The sequence below is a fragment of the Myxine glutinosa genome, chromosome 9 (genome assembly GCF_964187855.1).
Source record: "Myxine glutinosa chromosome 9, kmMyxGlut1.1, whole genome shotgun sequence".
Taxonomy (NCBI): Eukaryota; Metazoa; Chordata; class Myxini; order Myxiniformes; family Myxinidae; genus Myxine; species Myxine glutinosa.
This window is the reverse complement of record NC_136269.1, coordinates 117144615-117171840: the sequence shown is the minus strand read 5'-3', so window position 1 is coordinate 117171840 and position 27226 is coordinate 117144615. Positions and strand designations below refer to the sequence as shown.

General features: G+C 49.2%; 2 protein-coding genes across 5 annotated transcripts in view; one reads left to right on the top strand and one right to left on the bottom strand.

Moving 5' to 3' along the window:
* Positions 1 to 19488, bottom strand: part of CNIH4 (cornichon family member 4) — a 23933-nt gene extending 4445 nt beyond the window's left edge. Inside the window, exons 1-4 of one of the 4 annotated variants that reach the window (XM_068128449.2) lie at positions 19376 to 19488; positions 10117 to 10240; positions 9228 to 9296; positions 8778 to 8890 (exon numbers count right to left, since the gene is read on the bottom strand). In XM_068128449.2, the coding sequence (XP_067984550.1) occupies positions 8778 to 8890; positions 9228 to 9296; positions 10117 to 10240; positions 19376 to 19464 (395 nt within the window). In that variant the 5' untranslated portion in view covers positions 19465 to 19488. Of the gene's footprint in view, positions 1 to 8777; positions 8891 to 9227; positions 9297 to 10116; positions 10241 to 15632; positions 15711 to 19375 lie in introns of those variants that run through there. The other 3 variants (XM_068128450.2, XM_068128452.2, XM_068128451.2) reach the window with 3 other exon arrangements.
* The window catches only part of WDR74 (WD repeat domain 74), a 26835-nt gene continuing 15344 nt past the window's right edge, over positions 15736 to 27226 (top strand). Inside the window, exons 1-6 of the mRNA XM_068128448.2 lie at positions 15736 to 15828; positions 19214 to 19320; positions 19428 to 19549; positions 19678 to 19741; positions 20525 to 20668; positions 21653 to 21754. Of these exons, the coding sequence (XP_067984549.1) occupies positions 15771 to 15828; positions 19214 to 19320; positions 19428 to 19549; positions 19678 to 19741; positions 20525 to 20668; positions 21653 to 21754 (597 nt within the window). The 5' untranslated portion in view covers positions 15736 to 15770. The remainder of the gene's footprint in view (positions 15829 to 19213; positions 19321 to 19427; positions 19550 to 19677; positions 19742 to 20524; positions 20669 to 21652; positions 21755 to 27226) is intronic.

The following is a 27226-nucleotide window of genomic DNA, read 5'->3' as shown; positions in this document are numbered from 1 at the left end:
GAGGAGAGTAGGGGTGGGAGAGAGGCGAGTGGGGGTGGGAGAGAGGAGAGTGGGGGTGGGAGAGAGGCGAGTGGGGGTGGGAGAGAGGCGAGTGGGGGTGGGAGAGTGGGGGTGGGAGAGAGGCGAGTGGGGGTGGGAGAGAGGAGAGTAGGGGTGGGAGAGAGGAGAGTGTGGGAGGGAGAGAGGCGAGTGGGGGTGGGAGAGAGGAGAGTGGGGGTGGGAGAGAGGAGAGTGGGGGAGGGAGAGGAGAGTGGGGGAGGGAGAGGAGAGTGGGGGAGGGAGAGCAGAGTGGGGGAGGGAGAGGAGAGTGGGGGAGGGAGAGGAGAGTGGGGGAGGGAGAGAGGAGAGTGGGGGAGGGAGAGAGGAGAGTGGGGGAGGGAGAGGAGAGTGGGGAAGGATAGAGAGGAGAGTGGGGGAGGGAGAGGAGAGTGGGGGAGGGAGAGGAGAGTGGGGGAGGGAGAGGAGAGTGGGGGAGGGAGAGGAGAGTGGGGGAGGTAGAGAGGAGAGTGGGGAAGGGAGAGGAGAGTGGGGGAGGGAGAGGAGAGTGGGGAAGGATAGAGAGGAGAGTGGGGGAGGGAGAGGAGAGTGGGGGAGGGAGAGGAGAGTGGGGGAGGGAGAGGCGAGTGTGGAAGGGAGAGGAGAGTGGGGGAGGTAGAGAGGAGAGTGGGGAAGGGAGAGGAGAGTGTGGGAGGGAGAGGAGAGTGGGGGAGGGAGAGGAGAGTGGGGGAGGGAGAGGAGAGTGGGGGAGGGAGAGGAGAGTGGGGGAGGGAGAGGAGAGTGGGGGAGGGAGAGAGGCGAGTGGGGGTGGGAGAGAGGCGAGTGGGGGAGGGAGAGGAGAGTGGGGGAGGGAGAGGAGAGTGGGGGAGGAAGGGAGAGAAGAAGGAGATACTTTCGCTCGCTTTTCCCATCACTTTGGACCGTTTCTCATCCGAGTCGTTAATAAAAGATGCTTTTGTCACGTGCTTTCGGCAAAACACTTCAGAACCAGAAATTCCCTTCGCCTCAATTTAGTGACTTTAGTATCTTCAGCAAAGGTCGTGCTGCACTTCAAATTACCTTCTGTTCTGGGGGAGGGAAGCGGCTCATGTTTGGTACAAAACAAATCCTTATCGTAGAGGATCAGTACTAATGTCCCGTGACCAAATCTCTGGAACAAAAGTTTGAAAGTGTTTTTGACTTGCCTGAAGTGGACTGAACAAATTTGACTTGGGCTGCCCTCTTCAAAGTTCTGGCAATTTTCGGTAGGGGTCAAATGAGGTCAAACAGGGGTCAAGATTGAAAAACATTCTAATCCTTTTGAAAAGTATACCAAATTACTCGTCTGGTCATAAGGAATCCAAAAAGGTATAGTTTGCCCTATCTGCGAACTTGTTACAGATCTGGGCTTTATGGCAGAGTGGCCAGATGGAACCCAAACAGTCCAATCTTGGTGTCATCAGACCACATAATCTTGTTTCTCACAGTCTGAGTCCTTTAGGTGCTTTTTTGCAAACTCCAAGCGGGCTTTCATGTGTCTTTCACTGAGGAGAGGCTTCCGTCTGGCCACTCTGCCATGAAGCCCAGATCGGTGGAGTGTTGCAGTGATGGTTGTTCTTCTGGAAGTTTCTCCCATCTCCACACAGGATCTCTGGAGCTCAGCCAGTGTGACCATCGGGTTCTTGGTCACCTCTCTTACCAAGGCCCTTCTCCCCCGATTGCTCAGTTTGGCCGGGCGGCCCGCTCTAGGAAGAGTCCTAGTTGTTCCAAACTTCTTCCATTTAAGAATTATGGAGGCCACTGTGCTCTTGGGAACTTTCAATGCAGCAGAGATTTGTTTTGTAGGCTTCCCCAGATCTGTGCCTCTACACAATCCTGTCTCTGAGCTCTGCAGGCAGTTCCTTCGACCTCATGGCTTGGTTTTTGCTCTGATATGTATTGTCAGCTGTGAGACCTTATATAGACAGGTGTGTGCCTTTCCAAATCATGTCCAATCAATTGAATTTACCACAGGTGGACTCCAATCAAGGTGTAGAAAGATCTCAAAGATGATCAAGAGAAATGGGAGGCACCTGAGCTAAATTTCAAATGTCACAGCAAAGGGTATGAATACTTATGTCAATGTGATATTTCAGTTTTTTCTTTTTAATAAATTTGCAAAACTTTCTAAAATCCTGTTTTCTCTTTGTCATTATGGGGTATTGAGTGTAGATTGATGAGGGAAAAAATGAATTTAAACGATTTCAGCAAAAGGCTGCAACATAACAAAATGTGAAAAAAGTGAAGGGGTCTGAATACTTTCTGAATGCACTGTATGTTTGTACATTCTAATTCCCGTCTTTGTTCGAGTTATTTTCTTTGCAGGCTTTGGGACTGCCGGGAGGATCGACAGGTAAGACCCTTCATCCCTCCCCCTTCTCTTTCTTCCTCCCGCGTATCTTACTATAATTCACCAAATGTCCATCCGTCTGTCCGTCCGTCCGTTCCCAGGTACCACAAAAACGGCTGAACCAAACGCAACGATATTTTGGTTGGGTAATCCTGGGACCCCCTGGAGTAAAATAGGCTATTGAAGGAGCTGTGCTCCAACGCGAGTCGAAAGGATTGACGCGACCAAAGACGGAAATTCGTCCGAGTTGCTTTATTGCACGTATAAAACTCGGGTACTCTGAAAAGCCCGTTTATCAGGCAGCAATATATATACACATTTATGCCGGAGCGTTTGCCCGGGAAAAGCGAAACCGGGCATGCCCGGGTGTCAAGGGCGAGTCCTGGAAAGGCGAGTCTGGACCTGCCCGGGCATCCTGGGCGAGCCTTGGAAAGGCGAGGCCGGGCGTGCCCGGGCGCTCTGGGCGAGCCCTGGAAAGGCGAGAACGGGCATGCCCGGACGCTCTGGGCGAGCCCTGGAAAGGCGAGTGCGGGCATGTCCGGGCGCTCTGGGCGAGCCCTGGAAAGGCGAGAGCGGGCATGCCCGGGCGTTCTGGGCGAGCCCTGGAAAGGCGAGAGCGGGCATGCCCGGGAAAGACGAGACCGGGCGTGCCCGGGAGGTTCGGGCGAGCCCAGGAACAGCGAGTCCGGGCATGCCCGGGAGAGGCGCGTCTGGGCCCGTCCGGACGAGCCCGGCATGGCGATTGCGCCCTGGCCGCGTCCTGGCAGGTGCAAGGCGATTGTGTACACCCAGCGGTAACCGCTACACACGCCCCTCCAGAATCGACCTGCACCGGCAGGGTCAATTTAAGGGGGGTCCGGATGACCTGGCCGAAGCGACCCCTGGAGGGTCGTGGGGGGGGGGGGGGTCCGATGTGGTGGTGGGTGGTCGAGCGGGGGGAAATGTGGACGGGGGGCGGCCTCGCCGCAGAGGAAGGGCCAACCGTGGTGGTCGGTCGACGTCCACGTGCGCCGGTTTGAGGCGGTCCACAGAAATCCGGTCCGACCGGCCGCCGAAGTCGACGACGAATGACTTGTCGCCCCGTCGCAGGACCCGGAAGGGCCCGTCGTACGGCGGCCGGAGTGGCCGCCGGTGTGCGTCATGACGCACAAAGACGTACTCCGCTGTGCGAAGCGCCGGGGGGACGTAGGACTGGGGGCCACCGTGGCGGGACGTTGGCACGGGGGCAAATCGTTGGGCGGCCTCCTGGAGGTCCGAGCGCTGGCGTGCGGCGGGCCAGGGACTGGTAGCGTCGGGCACGAACTCGCCCGGGACGCGGAGCGGCTGGCCGTAGACGAGCTCGGCGGCGGATGCCCGGAGGTCCTCCTTGGGGGCCGTGCGGAGGCCCAAAAGGACCCACGGCAGCCGGTCGGCCCAACCGTCGTCCTGAAGGCCGGCCATGAGTGCGGCCTTCATGGAGCGGTGAAACCGCTCGCACAACCCGTTGGCTTGGGGGTGGTAGGTGGGGTGCGGTGCAGAGTGACTCCCAACGCGCGGGCGACCGCGCCCCAAAGTTCGGACGTGAACTGTGGGCCGCGGTCGGACGAGATGTCCGCCGATGCGCTGAAGCGCGCGACCCAGGTGGCGATGAACGCCTGCGCCACGTCGGCGGTGGTGGTGGAGGTGAGGGGCACGGCCTCCGGCCACCTGGTGGTCCTGTCCACCATGGTGAGCAGGTGGGTGAACCCCCGCGATGGGGGCAGGGGACCCACCAGGTCCACGTGGACGTGGTCGAAACGCCGTTCAGGCACGGTGAAAGGTGCCAGCGGGGCCTGGGTGTGGCGGTGGACCTTGGCCCGCTGGCAGGCCGTGCAGGCGTTGGCCCAGTCACGGACGTCCCGTCGAAGGCCGTGCCAGACGAAACGCGCCGAAACCAGCTTCTGAGAAGCTTTCCGGCCCGGGTGAGAAAGGCCGTGGATGGAGGCGAAGATGCGGCGCTGCCAGGTAACGGGCACAATGGGGCGAGGCTGGCCCTGGGAGACGTCGCAGAGCAGGACAGTGTCCGCGAAGGGGATGTCGGCCAGGCGGAGGCCCGTGTCCGCCGCCCGGAGGGCCTGCACCGTGGTGTCGGTGGTCTGGTCGGCCGCCATGAGCACGAAGTCCACGCCGAGGTGGACCGCATTCGCGCTGGCCCGAGAAAGACAGTCGGCCACGGCGTTGTCTTTGCCGGCGACGTGCCGGATGTCCGTGGTAAATTCCGACACGGCGGAGAGGTGGCGCTGCTGGCGGGCCGACCACGGCTCCGTGACTTTGGCCATTGCGTAAACCAATGGCTTGTGGTCGACGAAAGCCGTGAACGGGCGGCCCTCCAGGAGGTGGCGGAAATGGCGAACGGCCAGGAATAGACCGAGGAGCTCGCGGTCGAACGTGCTGTATTTTAACTCGTTCGGCCGGAGTTGCCGGCTGAAAAAAGCGAGTGGCTGCCAAACCCCGTCCACCCATTGTTCATGGACGGCGCCCACCGCGTAGTTGGAGGCGTCCGTAGTGAGGGCGATGGGCACGTTGAGCACCGGGTGAGCCAGCAGCGTTGCGTCGGCGAGGGCCCGCTTTGCGCTCGCGAATGCCGCGTCCATGGCCGCGGACCAGACGATGTCATGCTTGGCCGGCTTGCCCCGGAGGGCCTCGTAAAGGGGCCGCATGAGCTGAGCAGCGCGGGGCACGAATCGGTGATAAAAATTCACCATGCCGAGGAACTCTTGTAGGGCCTTGATGGAGCGGGGACGCGGGAACGTGGTGATGGCCTCGACCTTGGTCGGCAGCGGCACGGCCCCGGTCTTGGTGATGCGGTGGCCCAAAAAGTCAACGGTCGTCATGCCGAAGTGGCATTTGGCCGGGTTGACAATTAAGCCATGCTCGCTGAGGCGAACCGAACAGTGTTCGGAGGTGGAGGAGGTGCTCGGCGCGGGACGTGCTGGCGACGAGGATGTCGTCCAGATAGACGAAAAGAAATGGCAGGTCGCGCAGCACGCCGTCCATCAAGCGTTGGAACGCCTGGGCCGCGTTCTTGAGGCCAAACGGCATCCTCAAAAATTCGAACAGGCCGAACGGCGTGATGACGGCCGTCTTCGGGACGTCGGCCGGCTGGACAGGTACCTGGTGGTATCCCCGTATCAGGTCAATTTTTGAAAATATGACCCGTCCCGCCAAACGGGCGGAAAAGTCCTGGATGTGCGGGATCGGGTACCTGTCGGGGGTGGTAGCGTCGTTGAGGCGGCGGTAGTCGCCACACGGGCGCCATCCGCCCCCCGGCTTTGGCACGATGTGCAGTGGTGAGGCCCACGCGCTATCGGAGCGCCGCACGATGCCGAGGCGCTCCAACGTGTCGAACTCGGCCTTTGCCACGGCGAGCTTGGCCGGGTCGAGGCGGCGGGCCCTGGCATAGTCCGGCGGGCCCGTAGTGGGTATGTGGTGCTCGATCCCATGTCGCACTGCGACGGCCGAAAACGTCGGCTGCGTGAGGGCCGGGAATTCCGCGAGCAGGCGAGCGAACTCGTTCGCCGTCGGGAGGGCGCATGCCAGTTCGGTCGGCGCGGAGCTGCTCATCGTACACGCCAGGGAGCTGAAGGTCTCGGCGTTGACCAGGCGACGTCGTTTGACGTCGACCAGCAGCCCGTGCGCGCAGAGGAAGTCGGCACCCAGCAAAGCCATGGGGACGCTGGCGGTCACAAAGGTCCACTGAAAGCGCTGGCTGCCGAAGCAGAGGGTGACGTTGCGCGGGCCGAAAGTGCATATGGCCGATCCATTAGCAGCGACCAAAGAGGGGCCGCAAACGGCGTTCCGCCTGTCCTGCTCGGAGGCGGGTATGACGCTCAGCTGGGCGCTGGTGTCACAAAGGAAACGCCGCCCGGACGCTTAGTCCTTAATAAAAAGCAAGTTGCCCGAGTGGCCGGCGCTCATGGCTGGTAATGAACCCCGGCCTGGCCGTTTCCCGACTTGCCGAAAGTGCACGGGGGTCGGCATGTCCGAGCCTTGTGTCCGAACCTAGTGTGGTAATAACACCACGCCTGGTCAGGTGGAGGCCCCGGCCGTCATGTTGGAAGCGGTCGGCGCGGCGTGGCGGCCGCCAGTTGCACCGGCAGTTCGGCCTCCAACCGCGCAGGGCGCTCTGGCATCGCCTCGGACGGCGGCGGGCTCCAGGTAGCCGCTCCGATGTGCTGGCCCGCCGAGGAGATCTTGTCGGCTTCCCTGGCGAGGGCGCGGGGATCCGTGATCGACGTGCCAGCCAGGGCGAGGCGTACCGGGTTAGGCAGCTGGCGAAGGAACAGCTCCCGGAACAGAAAATCCGGAGAGTGCTCACCGAGCAACGAGAGCATGTAGTCCATGCGCTCGGACGGGCGCGTGTCGCCGAGCTCGGGCAGGTCGAGCAGGCGCCGGGCGCGTGTCGCCGAGCTCGGGCAGGTCGACCAGGCGCCGTGCGCGTGCCGCCGGTGAGAGGGCGAAAGCGTCGAGGAGGAGCGTCTTAATCGCGTCATACTTGTCAGCAGCTGGCGGGCGCTCGAGGAGGCTCAGGGCGCGGGCCGCGGTGGCAGAGCCGAGCGCTGCCACGACATGGTGGAAGCGGGTGTCGTCGGCGGTGATGCCTCGCAGGGCGAACTGGGAGTCCGCCTGGGTGAACCAAACAGCCGTGTGAGCCTCCCAGAAGGTAGGCAGTTTAAGAGCCACTGCCGTGTCCATGTTCGGGGTCACCAATGAAGGAGCTGTGCTCCAACGCGAGTCGAAAGGATTGACGCGACCAAAGACGGAAATTCATCCGAGTTGCTTATATGCACGTATCAAACTCGGGTACTCTGAAAAGCCCGTTTATCGGGCAGCAATATATATTCACATTTATGCCGGAGCGTTTGCCCGGGAAAAGCGAGACCGGGCATGCCCGGGTGTCAAGGGCGAGTCCTGGAAAGGCGAGGCTGGGCGTGCCCGGGCGCTCTGGGCGAGCCCTGGAAAGGCGAGAGTGGGCATGCCCGGACGCTCTGGGCGAGCCCTGGAAAGGCGAGAGCGGGCATGCCCGGACGCTCTGGGCGAGCCCTGGAAAGGCGAGAGCGGGCATGCCCGGGCGTTCTGGGCGAGCCCTGGAAAGGCGAGAGCGGGCATGCCCGGGAAAGACGAGACCGGGCGTGCCCGGGAGAGGCGCGTCTGGGCCCGTCCGGACGAGCCCAGCATGGCGATTGCGCCCTGGCCGCATCCTGGCAGGTGCAAGGCGATTGTGTACACCCAGCGGTAACCGCTACACTATATTGTTTTTCCAATTTTTTTCCAATTTCCAATTTTCCAGTTTTTCCAAGCACAATGGAATAATATTTGCCGATATGAACAGTGATGTGGCTTTTGTTGAAATTCTACTTATCAGGAGAGATTAGATCGACTCCTGACGAACTCTTCCTAGATAAACGTGCGGCTCCGAAGAACACGGCTGCGTGTGCAAAGCAACTGAGAAACAGGTGTAGCGGCCGCTTCCGTGTTACAAATTCGGCGCGCACTCTTCACACGTAAACGTGCAACTGAGAAACAGGTGTAGCGGCCGCTTCCGTGTTACAAATTCGGCGCGCACTCTTCACACGTAAACGTGCGACTGTGAAAGACGTGTAGCGGCCGCTTCCGTGTTACAGATTCGGTGCGCACTCTTCACACGTAAACGTGCGACTGAGAAAGAGGTGTAGTGGCCGCTTCCGTTTTGCAGATTCGGCGCGCACTCTTCATACGTAAACGTGCGACTGAGAAAGAGGTGTCGCAGCCGCTTCCGTTTTGCAGATTCGGCGCGCACTCTTCACACGTAAACGTGCGACTGAGAAAGAGGTGTAGCGGCCGCTTCCGTTTTGCAGATTCGGCGCGCACTCTTCACACGTAAACGTGCGACTGAGAAAGACGTGTAGCGGCCGCTTCCGTTTTACAGATTTGGCGCGCACTCTTCACACATAAACGTGTGACTGAGAATTAATGAGCAATGTGAAAGTTTAGAATGGAAGTACACGGAAAAAAAACGAAATACAGTTTACCTGAAGAGATATGTTTTTAACACGCACAAAAGCAATATGACGTCATTGACCAACATGAAAATTGTCGAAGTATTTTAAGTTATTAAAACTGAGCCGCTCTTTACATACTTAGTGCCAAATGAAACAAACAGCAGTTGATCGTCCGGATTGTGAGGGTGTTCCCATATTGCCATTGTGTATGTAAAAAAAAATATATATTATAATAATAATAATAAAATTATATATATATAGATTCCTTGCTGTAACAGATGCAGTGTTCGCGGTACTTTATCTCTGATAATGAGAATTTAAAGCACCAATCAGTCCGGCAGGCGCAAATTCACTTTTCCCAAGTGACACCACATGGAACTATTTCGGAGTCCTGTATTTTGCGTTGGACTTACTTGCAAAGGTTCCAGGCAGCGAGCGGGACATTGAGCAGGAAGACCAGCCAGTGCATCGTGATCAACATGAAGACCGTCACTCCCGTGTGAGCCACCAGCTCTGGCAGAACCCACTGCAGCGGTAGAACACTAACATCAGCACTCCATTGTCTGTTAGCATTTGGTTTTTCTCCACAAGCTCCGAGGATAGCCAGCTCATTAGCACATACATTGATATGATTGCTTATGATGCTTTTACAAGCCCCGATTGCCACAAATACCGAATATCATCGCTGCACCCGCAAAATTGATAACCTATTACAACAAGGTGTTGAGGAAAAAGATTCTCGCCAAAAGGAATGTTTATTTCTCAACTAAGATTGTGTGTAATATTTGTGATGATAACTCAACGTGTTGACAATGATGGACCGCAGCAAAGGTCCAACCTTCCCATTGTAACCTTATAATTACCTTATTGAGGCGAGAACAGCAGGCCGTAACGTTCAGGAAGTCGCATTCCAAATCAGAAAAGGCAATTACCTGGGCTTGTCAAGGACGAACTGCAGCATAAGATCCAAACAAACATCTCCATTATATTGTCTGGAGATAAATATTTTACGAACACATAATTACTGGAAGATGAGAGGGGACGACGGAGTTGTATGTCGATAGGTAAATGGAGCGGCGCAGCAACGGACTAGTGGAGCGGCGGCGCGGGGAAGGACTGGTGGAGCGGCGGTGTGGGGAAGGACTGGTGGAGCGACGTGGGGACGGACTGGCGGAGCGGCGGTGCGGGGACGGACTAGTGGAGCGGCGGTGCGGGGACGGACTAGTGGAGCGGCGGTGCGGGGCCGGACTGGTGGAGCGGCGGTGCGGAAACAGACTGGTGGAGCGGCGGCGCGGGGACGGACTGGTGGAGCGGCGTGGGGACGGACTGGCGGAGCGACGTGGGGACGGACTGGCGGAGCGACGTGGGGACGGACTGGCGGAGCGACGTGGGGACGGACTGGCGGAGCGGCGTGGGGACGGACTGGCGGAGCGACGTGGGGACGGACTGGCGGAGCGACGTGGGGACGGACTGGCGGAGCGACGTGGGGACGGACTGGCGGAGCGACGTGGGGACGGACTGGCGGAGCGACGTGGGGACGGACTGGTGGAGCGGCGTGGGGACGGACTGGCGGAGCGACGTGGGGACGGACTGGCGGAGCGACGTGGGGACGGACTGGCGGAGCAACAGGGATGGACGTATGGAGCATCATGGGGTAGCTCGGTTGTGTGTCGCAAGTTTTAGCAGAATTAATGTGAAAAATAACATTGGATCTGGAAGTGTGGAGATGGTGGAATAAAGTTTCAAGGATACAAAATAAACAGCCAAGAAGATGAGGAAGCAGCAATCGAGGAGGGAGAAGATGAAGATTAGGGTATCTGCCATGTTCCTCGCCTTCAATTTCACACTTGTGAATCTCAATTCTCTCTCCGCAGTCCTGCAAAGCACCATCAATTAACCATTTCCTGTCTGATTATAATTGTTCACATAAAGCTTGTAAAACACACTTTGTCAACACTCACAAACGATACTCACACTCACAAACCACACTCACAAACCACACTCACAAACCACTCTCACAAACCACACTCACAAACCACACTCACAAACCACACTCACAAACCACTCTCACAAACCACACTCACAAACCACACTCACAAACCACACTCACAAACCACTCTCACAAACCACACTCACAAACCACACTCACAAACCACACTCACAAACCACTCTCACAAACCACACTCATAAACCTCATTCACAAACCATATTCACAAACCTCATTCACAAACCACTCACAAACCTCACACAAACCATATTCACAAACCACTCACAAACTACTCTCACAAACTACACTCACAAACCACACTCACAAACCATATTCACAAACCATATTCACAAACCTCATTCACAAACCACTCACAAACCACACTCATAAACCTCATTCACAAACCATATTCACAAACCTCATTCACAAACCACTCACAAACCTCATTCACAAACCATATTCACAAACCACTCACAAACCATATTCACAAACCTCTCACAAACCATATTCACAAACCTCATTCACAAACCATATTCACAAACCTCTCACAAACCTCATTCACAAACCACTCACAAACCATATTCACAAACCACTCACAAACCATATTCACAAACCTCTCACAAACCATATTCACAAACCTCATTCACAAACCATATTCACAAACCTCTCACAAACCTCATTCACAAACCACTCACAAACCATATTCACAAACCACACTCACAAACCACTCTCACAAACCACTCTCACAAACCACACTCATAAACCTCATTCACAAACCATATTCACAAACCTCATTCACAAACCTCATTCACAAACCACTCACAAACCTCACACAAACCATATTCACAAACCACTCACAAACTACTCTCACAAACTACTCTCACAAACTACACTCACAAACCACTCTCACAAACCACACTCCTAAACCTCATTCACAAACCATATTCACAAACCTCATTCACAAACCACTCACAAACCTCACACAAACCATATTCACAAACTACTCTCACAAACTACACTCACAAACCACACTCACAAACCATATTCACAAACCTCATTCACAAACCACTCACAAACCACACTCATAAACCTCATTCACAAACCATATTCACAAACCTCATTCACAAACCACTCACAAACCTCATTCACAAACCATATTCACAAACCTCTCACAAACCATATTCACAAACCACTCACAAACCATATTCACAAACCTCTCACAAACCATATTCACAAACCTCATTCACAAACCACTCACAAACCATATTCACAAACCATATTCACAAACCACTCACAAACCTCATTCACAAACCACTCACAAACCATATTCACAAACCATATTCACAAACCTCATTCACAAACCATATTCACAAACCATATTCACAAACCATATTCACAAACCACACTCACAAACCACACTCACAAACCTCATTCACAAACCTCATTCACAAACTACTCACAAACCTCATTCACAAACCTCATTCACAAACCATATTCACAAACCACACTCACAAACCTCATTCACAAACCTCATTCACAAACCACTCACAAACCTCATTCACAAACCTCATTCACAAACCATATTCACAAACCACACTCACAAACCATATTCACAAACCATATTCACAAACCATATTCACAAACCTCATTCACAAACCTCATTCACAAACCATATTCACAAACCTCATTCACAAACCACACTCACAAACCTCATTCACAAACCACACTCACAAACCTCATTCACAAACCATATTCACAAACCTCATTCACAAACCTCATTCACAAACCACACTCACAAACCTCATTCACAAACCATATTCACAAACCTCATTCACAAACCACACTCACAAACCTCATTCACAAACCACACTCACCAAACCATATTCACAAACCTCATTCACAAACCATATTCACAAACCATATTCACAAACCTCTCACAAACCTCATTCACAAACCATATTCACAAACCATATTCACAAACCTCTCACAAACCATATTCACAAACCTCTCACAAACCATATTCACAAACCTCATTCACAAACCATATTCACAAACCTCTCACAAACCATATTCACAAACCATATTCACAAACCACTCACAAACCACACTCACAAACCACACTCAGAAACCACTCTCACAAACCACTCTCACAAACCACACTCATAAACCTCATTCACAAACCATATTCACAAACCTCATTCACAAACCACTCACAAACCTCACACAAACCACTCACAAACCTCACACAAACCATATTCACAAACCACTCACAAACTACACTCACAAACCACACTCACAAACCATATTCACAAACCTCATTCACAAACCACTCACAAACCACACTCATAAACCTCATTCACAAACCATATTCACAAACCTCATTCACAAACCATATTCACAAACCATATTCACAAACCTCTCACAAACCATATTCACAAACCTCTCACAAACCATATTCACAAACCTCTCACAAACCATATTCACAAACCTCATTCACAAACCTCATTCACAAACCACTCACAAACCTCACACAAACCACTCACAAACCACTCACAAACCTCACACAAACCACATTCACAAACCACTCACAAACTACTCTCACAAACTACACTCACAAACCACACTCACAAACCATATTCACAAACCATATTCACAAACCTCATTCACAAACCACTCACAAACCACACTCATAAACCTCATTCACAAACCATATTCACAAACCTCATTCACAAACCACTCACAAACCATATTCACAAACCTCATTCACAAACCATATTCACAAACCACTCACAAACCATATTCACAAACCTCTCACAAACCATATTCACAAACCTCTCACAAACCATATTCACAAACCACTCACAAACCATATTCACAAACCACTCACAAACCTCATTCACAAACCACTCACAAACCATATTCACAAACCATATTCACAAACCTCATTCACAAACCATATTCACAAACCACTCACAAACCTCATTCACAAACCTCATTCACAAACCATATTCACAAACCACACTCACAAACCTCATTCACAAACCATAATCACAAACCTCATTCACAAACCATATTCACAAACCTCATTCACAAACCTCATTCACAAACCTCATTCACAAACCTCATTCACAAACCATATTCACAAACCTCATTCACAAACCATATTCACAAACCTCTCACAAACCATATTCACAAACCTCATTCACAAACCATATTCACAAACCTCTCACAAACCATATTCACAAACCACTCACAAACCATATTCACAAACCTCATTCACAAACCACTCACAAACCATATTCACAAACCATATTCACAAACCTCATTCACAAACCATATTCACAAACCTCTCACAAACCATATTCACAAACCATATTCACAAACCTCATTCACAAACCTCTCACAAACCATATTCACAAACCACTCACAAACCATATTCACAAACCATATTCACAAACCATATTCACAAACCTCTCACAAACCATATTCACAAACCACTCACAAACCATATTCACAAACCACTCACAAACCATATTCACAAACCACTCACAAACCATATTCACAAACCATATTCACAAACCTCATTCACAAACCTCTCACAAACCATATTCACAAACCACTCACAAACCTCATTCACAAACCACTCACAAACCATATTCACAAACCATATTCACAAACCTCATTCACAAACCACTCACAAACCATATTCACAAACCATATTCACAAACCTCATTCACAAACCACTCACAAACCTCATTCACAAACCTCATTCACAAACCATATTCACAAACCTCATTCACAAACCACATTCACAAACCTCTCACAAACCATATTCACAAACCTCATTCACAAACCATATTCACAAACCTCTCACAAACCATATTCACAAACCACTCACAAACCTCATTCACAAACCACTCACAAACCATATTCACAAACCATATTCACAAACCATATTCACAAACCACACTCACAAACCATATTCACAAACCATATTCACAAACCACACTCACAAACCTCATTCACAAACCATATTCACAAACCTCATTCACAAACCATATTCACAAACCACTCGCACAAACCACTCTCACAAACCACACTCACAAACCTCATTCACAAATCACACTCACAAACCATATTCACAAACCACACTCACAAACCTCATTCACAAACCATATTCACAAACCACTCACAAACCATATTCACAAACCATATTCACAAACCTCATTCACAAACCACTCACAAACCATATTCACAAACCATATTCACAAACCATATTCACAAACCTCATTCACAAACCACTCACAAACCATATTCACAAACCATATTCACAAACCACTCACAAACCTCATTCACAAACCTCATTCACAAACCATATTCACAAACCACACTCACAAACCACACTCACAAACCTCATTCACAAACCATATTCACAAACCTCATTCACAAACCATATTCACAAACCTCATTCACAAACCACTCGCACAAACCACTCTCACAAACCACACTCACAAACCTCATTCACAAACCATATTCACAAACCTCATTCACAAACCACTCGCACAAACCACTCTCACAAACCACACTCACAAACCTCATTCACAAACCATATTCACAAACCTCATTCACAAACCATATTCACAAACCTCATTCACAAACCTCACTCACAAACCATATTCACAAACCATATTCACAAACCTCATTCACAAACCTCATTCACAAACCATATTCACAAACCTCATTCACAAACCTCACTCACAAACCATATTCACAAACCTCATTCACAAACCTCTCACAAACCATATTCACAAACCTCATTCACAAACCACATTCACAAACCTCATTCACAAACCATATTCACAAACCTCATTCACAAACCTCACTCACAAACCATATTCACAAACCTCATTCACAAACCATATTCACAAACCTCATTCACAAACCATATTCACAAACCTCATTCACAAACCTCATTCACAAACCATATTCACAAACCTCATTCACAAACCTCACTCACAAACCATATTCACAAACCTCATTCACAAACCTCTCACAAACCATATTCACAAACCTCATTCACAAACCACATTCACAAACCTCATTCACAAACCTCATTCACAAACCATATTCACAAACCACACTCACAAACCTCATTTACAAACCACACTCACAAACCTCATTTACAAACCTCATTCACAAACCATATTCACAAACCACACTCACAAACCTCATTTACAAACCTCATTCACAAACCACCCTCACAAAATCACACCCTCATTACCGCGGATACAGTACAATTTCGTTCTTTTTCCCGCTTCACAGAAAGCAAACCCGTTTCCGTTGATACTGCGGAAGCAATTTCCGGCGTACAAGGAAGAGGAGGAGCTAAGAAGAAAAGTAACGTTCTACTTCCGGTAACATGGCGCGGCCTGTGGTGCAGCACGTGTGGCTCGGAGCCCAGACGGGAATTTTAAAAGGTAAAGTGTGAAGTGATGAACCTTTGAAATCATCAGTTATTGTTGTTGTTGTTGTTGTTGTTTTGAAAAGGAACAACTTACTCGCAGTGTTTGTTTTCCCAGTTCTACACATCACGATAATCTCATTAAACCGTCCGATAAAACCCCTTTAATTCGTTTATTCCTCCAGGACACGTTCCATGATATGAGCCTCGACATCTCGCTGGAGTTTAATAAATCCGTGTTGTGTTTCTTCTCCGTTGTTGTTACCGCTGCGTGTGTACTTTATGCAAACGGTGTGATTTGTCAATGAAAGGAACGTTTCACTTCGTTCCCCCCAAGCCAATGATAACAGGTGGTCACGTCCGTTCTTTATTCCGTTCGATTACCGACAGTGAAATAAGTTGAAAATTCATTTTGCTTTGTTTATGCGAAAAAAGATTTCAAGGCAATTCTAATTCTATGTCTATGTCTATGTCTTGTGAAACGTTCTTAGAATTCTTACTTGAACCTCCCGAACCGACAACATACATACATACCTACAACATACATACCTACCTACAACATACCGACCTACAACATACCGACCTACAACATACCGACCTACAACATACATACCTACAACATATCTACCTACAACATACATACCGACCTACAACATACCGACCTACAACATACCGACCTACAACATACATACCTACAACATACATACCTACCTACAACATACCGACGTACAACATACCGACCTACAACATACATACCTACAACATACATACCTACAACATACCTACCTACAACATACATACCTACAACATACATACCTACAACATACATACCTACAACATACATACCTACAACATACATACCTACAACATACATACCTACAACATACATACCTACAACATACATACCTACAACATACATACCTACAACATACATACCTACAACATACATACCTACAACATACATACCTACAACATACCTACCTACAACATACATACATACAACATACATACCTACAACATACATACCTACAACATACCTACCTACAACATACATACCTACCTACAACATACATACCTACAACATACATACCTACCTACAACATACATACCTACAACATACATACCTACAACATACATACCTACAACATACATACCTACAACATACATACCTACAACATACATACATACCTACAACATACATACATACCTACAACATACATACCTACAACATACATACCTACAACATACATACCTACAACATACATACCTACAACATACATACCTACAACATACATACATACCTACAACATACATACATACCTACAACATACATACCTACACCATACATACCTACCAACAACATACATACCTACAACATACATACCTACAACATACATACCTACAACATACCTACCTACAACATACATACCTACCAACAACATACCGACCTACAACACCTACCTACAACATACCTTGGAGTTTGGCTTTCACTATACCTGGCTTAGTTATTGCTCCACATCCTCTTTTGTACTGGATCTGCATGTTACGTGTGTTATGTGTTACACGTTACATGTGCTGTGTGTAGTGGTGGTTCTACCATAAGCAATTGTTGTCAGGCCATGAGTTTCAATACGCTCCGGATAACTTGAGTGACTCGGGCTTGGTGCGGTCTTCGTAGGACGTCCGTCTAGCCTGGGTTGGAATCCCGACCCAGCGCGGTCTTCGTAGGACGTCCGTCTAGCCTCGGTTGGAATCCCGACCCAGCGCGGTCTTCGTAGGACGTCCGTCTAGCCTCGGTTGGAATCCCGACCCAGCGCGGTCTTCGTAGGACGTCCGTCTCGCCTGGGTTGGAATCCCGACCCAGCGCGGTATTCGTAGGACGTCCGTCTAGCCTGGGTTGGAATGCCGACCCAGCGCGGTCTTTGTAGGACGTCCGTCTAGCCTGGGTTGGAATGCCGACCCAGCGCGGTCTTCGTAGGACGTCCGTCTAGCCTGGGTTGGAATGCCGACCCAGCGCGGTCTTCGTAGGATGTCCGTCTAGCCTGGGTTGGAATGCCGACCCAGCGCGGTCTTCGTAGGACGCCCGTCTAGCCTGGGTTGGAATGCCGACCCAGCGCGGTCTTCGTAGGACGTCCGTCTAGCCTGGGTTGGAATGCCGACCCAGCGCGGTCTTCGTAGGACGTCCGTCTAGCCTGGGTTGGAATGCCGACCCAGCGCGGTCTTCGTAGGACGTCCGTCTAGCCTGGGTTGGAATCCCGACCCAGCGCGGTCTTCGTAGGACGTCCGTCTAGCCTGGGTTGGAATCCCGACCCAGCGCGGTCTTCGTAGGACGTCCGTCTAGCCTGGGTTGGAATCCCGACCCAGCGCGGTCTTCGTAGGACGTCCGTCTAGCCTGGGTTGGAATGCCGACCCAGCGCGGTCTTCGTAGGACGTCCGTCTAGCCTGGGTTGGAATGCCGACCCAGCGCGGTCTTCGTAGGACGTCCGTCTAGCCTGGGTTGGAATGCCGACCCAGCGCGGTCTTCGTAGGACGTCCGTCTAGCCTGGGTTGGAATGCCGACCCAGCGGGGTCTTCGTAGGACGTCCGTCTAGCCTGGGTTGGAATCCCGACCCAGCTATAAACTGGCAGGTTGATTCGTCAATTTGTGTGCCGTCCCTCGGATGGACGTTAAACCTGGCGTCCCGTCCATTCGTTGGTGGACATTAAAGACCACACGGTGCCCTTCGAGAAGAGTAGGCGAGTTATTGCCGGCACCCTAAACAAATTCCTGTTGTGTTGTTAAGACTGTGCAGTGGCGACCGAGTCTTTGTAGTTTGCTTCATCTAACAATGAATATGATTGTGGGACCTGACGACCCGATCGATGGCTTTGTGACACGGAGAGAGACATGAACAGTGTCCGAGGGTCCAACCTCGTGATGGTAATTGAATGAATGAATGAATGATCGTTTTAAGGCCATTTTTCCCCGCTAGAGCGGGGGTTAGCCTTGCGGGCCCCATGACAATCATGGTTCCCTTTTTGAGGCAATGTTTTTTTGGTAATTGAGCTGAAAAAAAGATTTAAAACAGAACCAACCTGTGTCAGCCTCACCCCTCTAGGATATCATTTCATACCTGAGCACATACTACCTGTGTTAGTCCATAAAGGAGGCCACTTCATGGTTTAATAATGAACTTCCTGAAACGTTGTCGCTTTTTGTCAAAATCTCATTTGTGTTTTCCAATTCATCTTTCCCACCTCTTCTCTTTTTATGCGGATATGTTTTTACCAAACAACACTCAATTCTTTGACCTAATCGGCCGAGTTTGTTTTAAAATCTAATTTGGTGAAATTTGGGCGAAGCTCAAGGTTTAGTCATTCTGTAAAGTTCTGACACCGTGTTTCCTTCCTTACTCGTGCAGGTGTTAACCTTGTTCACAAAAATGCAACCAACTTCTCGGATCTCCAATCGCTGAGCCGTGATCACGAAGTATGTGCAATGTGTTGGGCAGATACCGGAGAAGAACAGGTGAGCGTTTCACCTTGCATATACCAACCAAAGTACAGGTGTCTACTTTCCTCACCTCCAATCCCAAAGGTTTGTGCTTCCTGCTGTCGGTGGATGTTCTCCTGCAGATTCATCTTGCGTGCCGCAATGGGTCGGTGAAGACATTTGACACAGGCAGTGCAGGGTTTGTGTCGGAACGCGATTGCACAGGTGGCGAGGGCACTTTCCGGGGTGTGGCGACCTGGGGGAGGTATGGAATTTCACACCTGAGTGAGGCATGTCAAATTGTCATCCCATTATTTATTGTGGTGCACGTCAGGTGGCTGACACATCCTTGTCAGCAATGTCACCCTTTCCCTATTTTATACCCATCCCCAGCTCATTGATTACATGTGTGCAGTCTGGCCTTCTTAAGGTATGGGAGGAAGATCCATTAAACCAGGTAACGAAAGAGAGTGTGTGTGTGTATGTGTGTGTTTGACTTGTGTTCATAAATTGCCCACACTGTGATACTTTAATTGGATGTCTCCTTTCCTTAATTTTCCTTAATTGGATGTGAAAACATTTTGCTACCTCGGAGACATGCTGAATGGAGAAGGTGGATCAGACTCGGCAACGGTTGCTCGAGTGAGATGTGCATGGAAGAAGTTTCGGGAATTGAGTGGCGTGCTGATGATGAGGGGAGTGGCGTTGAAGCTGAAGGGAAAGGTGTATGCTGCATGTGTGAGAAGTGTTATGATTAATGGGATCGAGACATGGGTAATGAACGTAGAGCAGCAACGAAGGTTGGAAAGGGTGGAAATGCGAATGGTTCGACGGATGTGCGGAGTATCGTTGAGAGAGAGGAAGACAAATGATGAATTGCGAAAGATGATGGGAATAGAGCCTGTGATTGATGCTGTGAAGAGGAACAGGTTGAGATGGTTTGGTCATGTGTTGAGGAAGGATGAAAGTGACTGGTTGAGAAGAGTGATGGAAATGAATGTAGAAGGAAGTAGAAGACGGGGAAGACCGAGAAAGACTTGGCTAAAGATGGTGGAAGAAGAAATGCGGGCAAGGGGGTTAACAAGGAGAGATGCAGAAAATAGGGCAAAATGGAGAAGATTGTCATGGGGACCGCAAGGCTAACCCCCGCTCTAGCAGGGAAAATGGCCTTTAAAATGCATGTTGTGTTGTTGTTGTTGATGTCTCCTTTCCACTTCTCTGACTCCTCCCACCCCCCCAGGTAGAATTGGAAGTCGGCCGAGGTGTTCACAAAATGCGACAGAATCCAGAAAATCCTCAAGTCGTTGCTACAGGGGGCAAAGAGAACGATCTGAAAATCTGGGACCTGCAGAACCCTCTACAACCGGTTTTTAAAGCAAAAAATGTAAGTTGCGTTTTAAAATACAGGTAACTTATTGTCGATATCATTGTTTTTATAAATTATCGTCAACTACCCAAGGTGTGTTGGGGAATTATTTTACTATGGAGAATTTGCCACCCCTCTACCACCCCCCCCCCCCCGCCCCCCCCCCCGCCCCCCTCCCCCAAGACCACTGGCAAAGATAGAAACACCCTATGCACGAATTGGGGTCATGCCGTTCCTATGTAGAAAGTCTGTTGTGAAACAAACATCCCCACCAGTCCTTGAATTATTGTAAAGATATACTATGTTCCTTCACAAGGAATGTCAACGCATCAAAGGCTGCGCTATGGTTGCTAACATATGGTTGTGTCCATGCTCTAATCTTTTTAAATGCTGAGCGTCAAGCAAGGAAGCAGCTCATAACATTTTAGAATGTTTGGTACGACTCAGATGGGGTTCAATCAATCAAATCACTTCCCAGACTCCGAGCGAGACGGGGTTCGAACCACCGACTTCCCAGACTCGGAGGGAGGTTAGGTTCAAACCACCGACTTCCCAGACTCAGAGCGAGGTTGGGTTCAAACTACCGACTTCCCAGACTCGGAGTAGGACGAGGTTCGAACCACAGACTTCCCAGACTCTGAGTAAGACGAGGTTCAAACCACCGACCTCACAGACTTGGAGTAAGATGAGGTTTGAACCACCGACTTCCCAGACGAGGTTTGAACCACCGACTTCCCAGACTCAGTGACATGAGGTTTGAACCACCGACTTCCCAGACTCAGTGACATGAGGTTTGAACCACCGACTTCCCAGATTCGGAGCACACGCTCTAACGAATACACCACCGAGTGTAGTTGTTCTTTGTGATTGTTAGTTATTTTAATTCAAACCAGACACACACAGACACATACATGCAGACACGCACACACTTCTCACATTATTGTATTTTGTCATGAATGGCGAAATTGTGATTTGACTAGTGTGTGATCACGTGTGCTGCAGGTCCGTAATGACTGGCTCGACCTCCGTGTACCTGTGTGGATCATGGACATGCAATTCCTTCCTCAATCAGAGAAGATTGTGACATGTACAGCTCACTATCAAGTAATACCTATTTGATGCAGGATTCATGATTGTATTCTTTGAAATGTAAATGGATCCTCTTTCGAGCGACTTTTCAAAACTGATGTAGTTGACCATTCGCAAAATATGAAGAGATACACTCCAGGAATTATTGGTGAGAATGGTTTGCTATTTTCCCTGGCTTGTCCGATGAAGTACAGCTCATATATCAACATCACAGACCATGTGTATTGTCCTGTCACCAGCGATTAACACTGCAGGATGATGGATAGCTGGTCGGTCTTACTCCGAGGCGGACAAGCCGAAATTTGGCGGTACTTTTTGGCACGCGCGGGACGGAACCAAAGTGCTTACCTGCACGGACAAAAGCCACACGGGTTTATCCTCGGACCCAACACCATGCAAACAAGACACCACAAATAAAATATGCCACCACAAGGAACCTATTGAAAATAAATTAGGACAAAATAAAGGTTGGAGTAAAATAGTTGAAATCCCTACTTGAGGGACCCTCCACGCAGTTACAAAAACAGACAAGGGGAAAGATAATGAAAATAAAATTATGTTCTTTTTATATTGGCCGGCACTCAGCTTGCTCAACGAGATCGTTGAAAATGGTGTCGGCAGCACAAGGTGGCCCGAGGCCGCTCTTGTGGGGAACGCACAAGATGGCACGCGGTTCCTCTTCACTGCACCACAAACGTGAGGCAATTTGTGTGGCCGGTCCTGCTTCACTCTCCACTCCCTCTGAAAACGTGTCGCGGCTCCAGTTCCCCCGAAAACACCACCGCCAAACAACACCCCTGGCTCCAACGCTGCAAGGGTCTCTGAGCTCCGAACAGTTCTCCCCACAAGCGCACAATACACATGCGACCGCCCGCCACAAAGCCAGCACACGAGAGGGAGAGAGAGCGATTCTTCCTCTTCTGTTCTCGAAGTCTCCCGATGACATCACCCAGACCAATCATTTACTTCGGGTGCGGGGCCTCACGGCCACCCTCTTGACCACCCACCGATTCTCCGCCTCGACTGGGCAGGGGCCTTTTTCCTTCGTTGGTTAGTGGGGCAGGCTTAATTGTCTATTATGATTCCTTGGGGGCAAGGTTTATTTGTCGATCGTACTTTCCGGATACTGTCGGCAATTGTGGGGCAGGGTTTAGCCCGATCAGGAATGTTTGGGTTTCTGTCAGCATTTATGCCGGTAGTTGTTGTTGTTGGTTTATGGAGCGCTCGTATTTATGGCTGATTTTGTAAATGTAAAAACATATGGAAAATTACAGGAGGCAATCGCATACCAGGGAGATTAATCTTAAACCCGAGAGCTAATTAGCATGTCTTCACCCACCGTGTGAAGAACACAAAAACAAACTTAAGCTTGCAATTTTTCTATTTACATACACTGAGATTGGCTTCCTACTCGCACGTGGTCCATGCTACCCTACACAGTCCTATCTCCACAATGGTATGTCATCACCTAACCCCACAAACGTAACAGTATGTATGCTGGGCGTCAGTTTGGCCGAAGCTGTTTCTTGGCCAGCTCTAACATAGGATACTCTATCGAGTGTGCATGGACTTGGAATTTGTTCTGGGTGTCGCCGATAGCTCGCCTACTCTTCACGAAGAACACCATGGGATCTTTAGAATTCACCAACTAATGCTGCAGCAGACTGGACACCAGTTCAAAGTCCATTCGAGGGACATCATACACATTGATGAATCACCCAACCTGTAAAACACCAGGATGACAGTTTATAGCTGGGTATGGATTCAAAGCCAGGCTTGATGGCTCAAAGCGGAGTACGTGTACCTCTCGGCTATACAGGCCAGATGTGTGCTAAATACTTCATCATACTAAAATACGCAATTTGGTGCCTGTCTGTCTGATCACAATACATTCGGTTGTTACTTATCCAATTTCAACCAAACTTGACAGGACGAAGGGTCACACCATGAAGGTTGTAGTGAATTCATTTGCCCCCCTCCCCAAGGGGTTTTCTCCACGAAGGGGGTTTTCCCTGCGATTGCCACTAATGGGGATGTGTGTTAAGGTGTGTATCCGTGTTAAGCTAGCTTTATCAAGGCGTTTTTCCAAGGCCGCTTCTAATAACAAAAGCATAATATCAATGTTATTGCAAAACAAAATTAATATTAATAATATCTCCCCCTCCTCAAGCGGTGTTTTTCTACATGAACAAATGCCGTGTTAACGTGTATAAACAGCTTATCGTGCGTTTTCATGAGATCAACGGCCCCTACCAGAAGTAAAAATATTATAAACCACAAAACATGTGATTACCTTTTTAAACAGTCGTAAATGCTGTTTAACACTAAACTGAAAGAAATATGGAGGAATTCCAACATCAGTGCGGCAAATTTACTTACAGAACTAAGCGAAGATCTACTGTAATCTATATACCCCACAAGGAGGTAATAACATGACACTTCCTTCCCGTCCTGAAGAGAGCGGGTGTACTTGTAAAATATATAACCGAGCTTAAATTTAATAAACAGCTTGTACTGTGCCACAAATTTTCAAGTAAAACAACCGTTCAAATATAGTATTCACCTGTATCTTTTTTCTCATTTTGCTTTTCATTTCCAAGAATGTAGAAAGTGTTATTGCCACTCACTTTCTGGAATTCCGCTGTCGAACACTTCTGATCTGGTTTTGAATAACAATGTAGCTCGACTCACTTAGAATCCCCCCTTAAAGGTGAAAAATGATATTATGTAAAAAATGAACCAAGGGCTACATTCCGAACACTTCTTTCTGGACCAATCAGCCGCTTTTTACCCCTGTTGACATTGATATATTATTTTCTAATCATCAATCCTATATTGGTATATCTGGATCTGCATCTTGGATGGTTAGCTCACCTGGAACGTAGTTCCGGGGAGCTTATGGGATGGCACGTCGTCTTGCAACTTCTCTTCGTCTTGCAACTTCTCTTCGTCTTGCAACTTCTCTTCGTCTTGCAACTTCTCTTCGTCTTGCAACTCACCTGGAACCTGCAATTTCTTGCAACTTCGTCAACACTTGCAACTTCTTCTCTGAAACTACTGATGGGATTGTTACCAAACTTGGCCAAAATGATATTTGGTATGCTGCAACTCAGGTTTGTTCATGGCATTAAAAAAGATTGTGGCATAAGGGGGTCAAAGTGGGTCCAGGTTTGACCCCTTCAAAATAGATATTTGCTTTCTTCTCTGAAACCACACACTATTTCGATGAAACTTTACCACAACCTTCATTACCCATGATGCCCCAACGTTTGTTCATGACATTTAAAAAAATCTCTGCCCCTTTGGGGATCTACGGGGTGGGGGGGGGGGGGGGGGGGTTGCCCCCCAAAATAGGTATTTGCTTTTTTTCTCAGAACCTACACACACAATTTTGATGAAACTTCACCACAACCTTCATCATCCGTGATGTACCAATATTTGTTCAAGGCATTGGAAAAATTGGGGTCTGAGGAGGTACACGGGGTGGGAGGAGGGGGGGGGGGGTGGGGGGAGGGTTCCTCAAAATAGGTATTTTTTTTGTTTGTTTAAAATCTTGTGATTATGTTAGTATGATTACTACATGCTGCCCTGTCTTCTAGCAACCATTGAAATTGGTTTAAAATACCTTTAGTCAGTGCAGTCTACTGTTTATTCTACCAGGTGAGCGCCAGGGGTATTGCCCCTATGTTTACTCTCGTCTTGCAAATCATATTTGTGTAAACATTGCCTGTATTTGACAGACCCTATCCATCTATCCATCAGCGATATATATATATATATATATATATATATATATATATATGTATGTGTCAAATGCATTGCTGTGAAGACCGACGTATCAGGGCCTTGACCACTCACTTATTCATTGTTTTAAAGCTTCAACTGAATGACTAGAGAGGGAGAGAGTGTCACAGAGACAGGCAGCAAGAGTTTGAGATTTGTCAGCATTGTGATAATTGATGAATATCAGGAACTGGGCCCAGAACGCTGCCTTGCAGCACTCCAGCCTTGACAGGGAGAGGAGATTAAAGGATTACGTTGAGAGCCACGTTGGCTACGAGAGTAAAGGAAGTCAGCAAGTCATGTGTGGAGTTGGCCTTGAATGCCATAGGCAGAGAGTTTGGAGAGCAAGAAGGGATCCCAGACTAGCTTCTATTTCAAGCCAAAGATCTGGAAAGACAAACATGTGACAATACAAAGGATTGAGGAAAGAACAGGAAGAGGCAGACCTTGTATGTGCCTGATGGATGGGGTAAATGCTGAAACCAAGCTCTGCCAGAGCTTTGTGCCAGAGCTTTGAAAGGCGGTGCAGGATTGGGATGTTTGGAAAAATCTGATCATGAACGTCACCAGAAGTCGGCCATGACTTGACAGAACTAGATAACAAGGTACAAGCACACTCTCCACATGAAATACAACACATTACAAACCTAAAACACATGCTCATCATCCCCGTCTGCACCTTCTTGGACCCCATAAAATCTACTTAAAGGCAGGTTGGCAGGGCTGTGTATGGCACGTGGTGCACATGGTGCCAAAGGACATGAAAGGTTGTGCCATGGTTCTTTCTCACTATCTTTCTCCACCAATGAAATAACAAACCGTGCATCTCACCAATTCGGCACAACATCTTTTGGCTTTAGGAATGAAAATAACTGAACTGCCCAACACCCGTCTCGCCATCTCCTCTCCCTTACCCCACCCCCGGCCTCCACCCCCCACACCCTCTTAAGATCATTGTCATCCACCCTGCATAAACCCCAAAAGGATCATGGTTATAAACAACGACGGCCCATCTGGGTATGGTTCGATGTATACTTCCACTCTTAATCCACAGAAAGAATGAAACATTCGGGTGTAGACAAATGTAAAGAGTATTGCACATTCGTTCTTTGCAGTGGACGGCTTTCCGCTTGCTCCCGGGGTCCGCACAGGGGTCCCGGGACCATGGGCAGTTGGGCACACTCTGATGGGATGTCACCTGCTTCTGAGGTCCCCAAGAAGGTTCTCGGTACCGACTCCGCGCTCCCGACTTCTAACCATCCGTTTCACTCGAGTTCAGATGTCGGTTTCAATCACTTGTTGGAAAGTTAAAACTTGTTGTAGTTATTTAATTATCTGACATTATAAGCAGTTGGGTTATGCCACTCGTTGATCACACGGTTTCTGGCTTCCTGATCAATTTGGGTACCAATCATTGAATGAGGGGTGGTGTTCAAAATGTTTGGGATTGTGCGTGCGTTATGATTCTTTGCATTGAAGTATCTGTGTCTTGGGCCCTGTCTTCATGCATAAACCACCTTTAGAGGCCATTTTTCCCCGCAAGCGGGGGTTGGCCTTTTTCGGGAACTGTGGTTGTTGTTGTTTTTCGGTCCCCTTTTTGAAGCAATGTTTTACGGCCGGATGCCCTTCCTGACGCCAACCCTTTTTGCCGCCTTTAACGACAAGCAGGGAATTACCAGTGAACTGGTACTCAATTTGCCGACC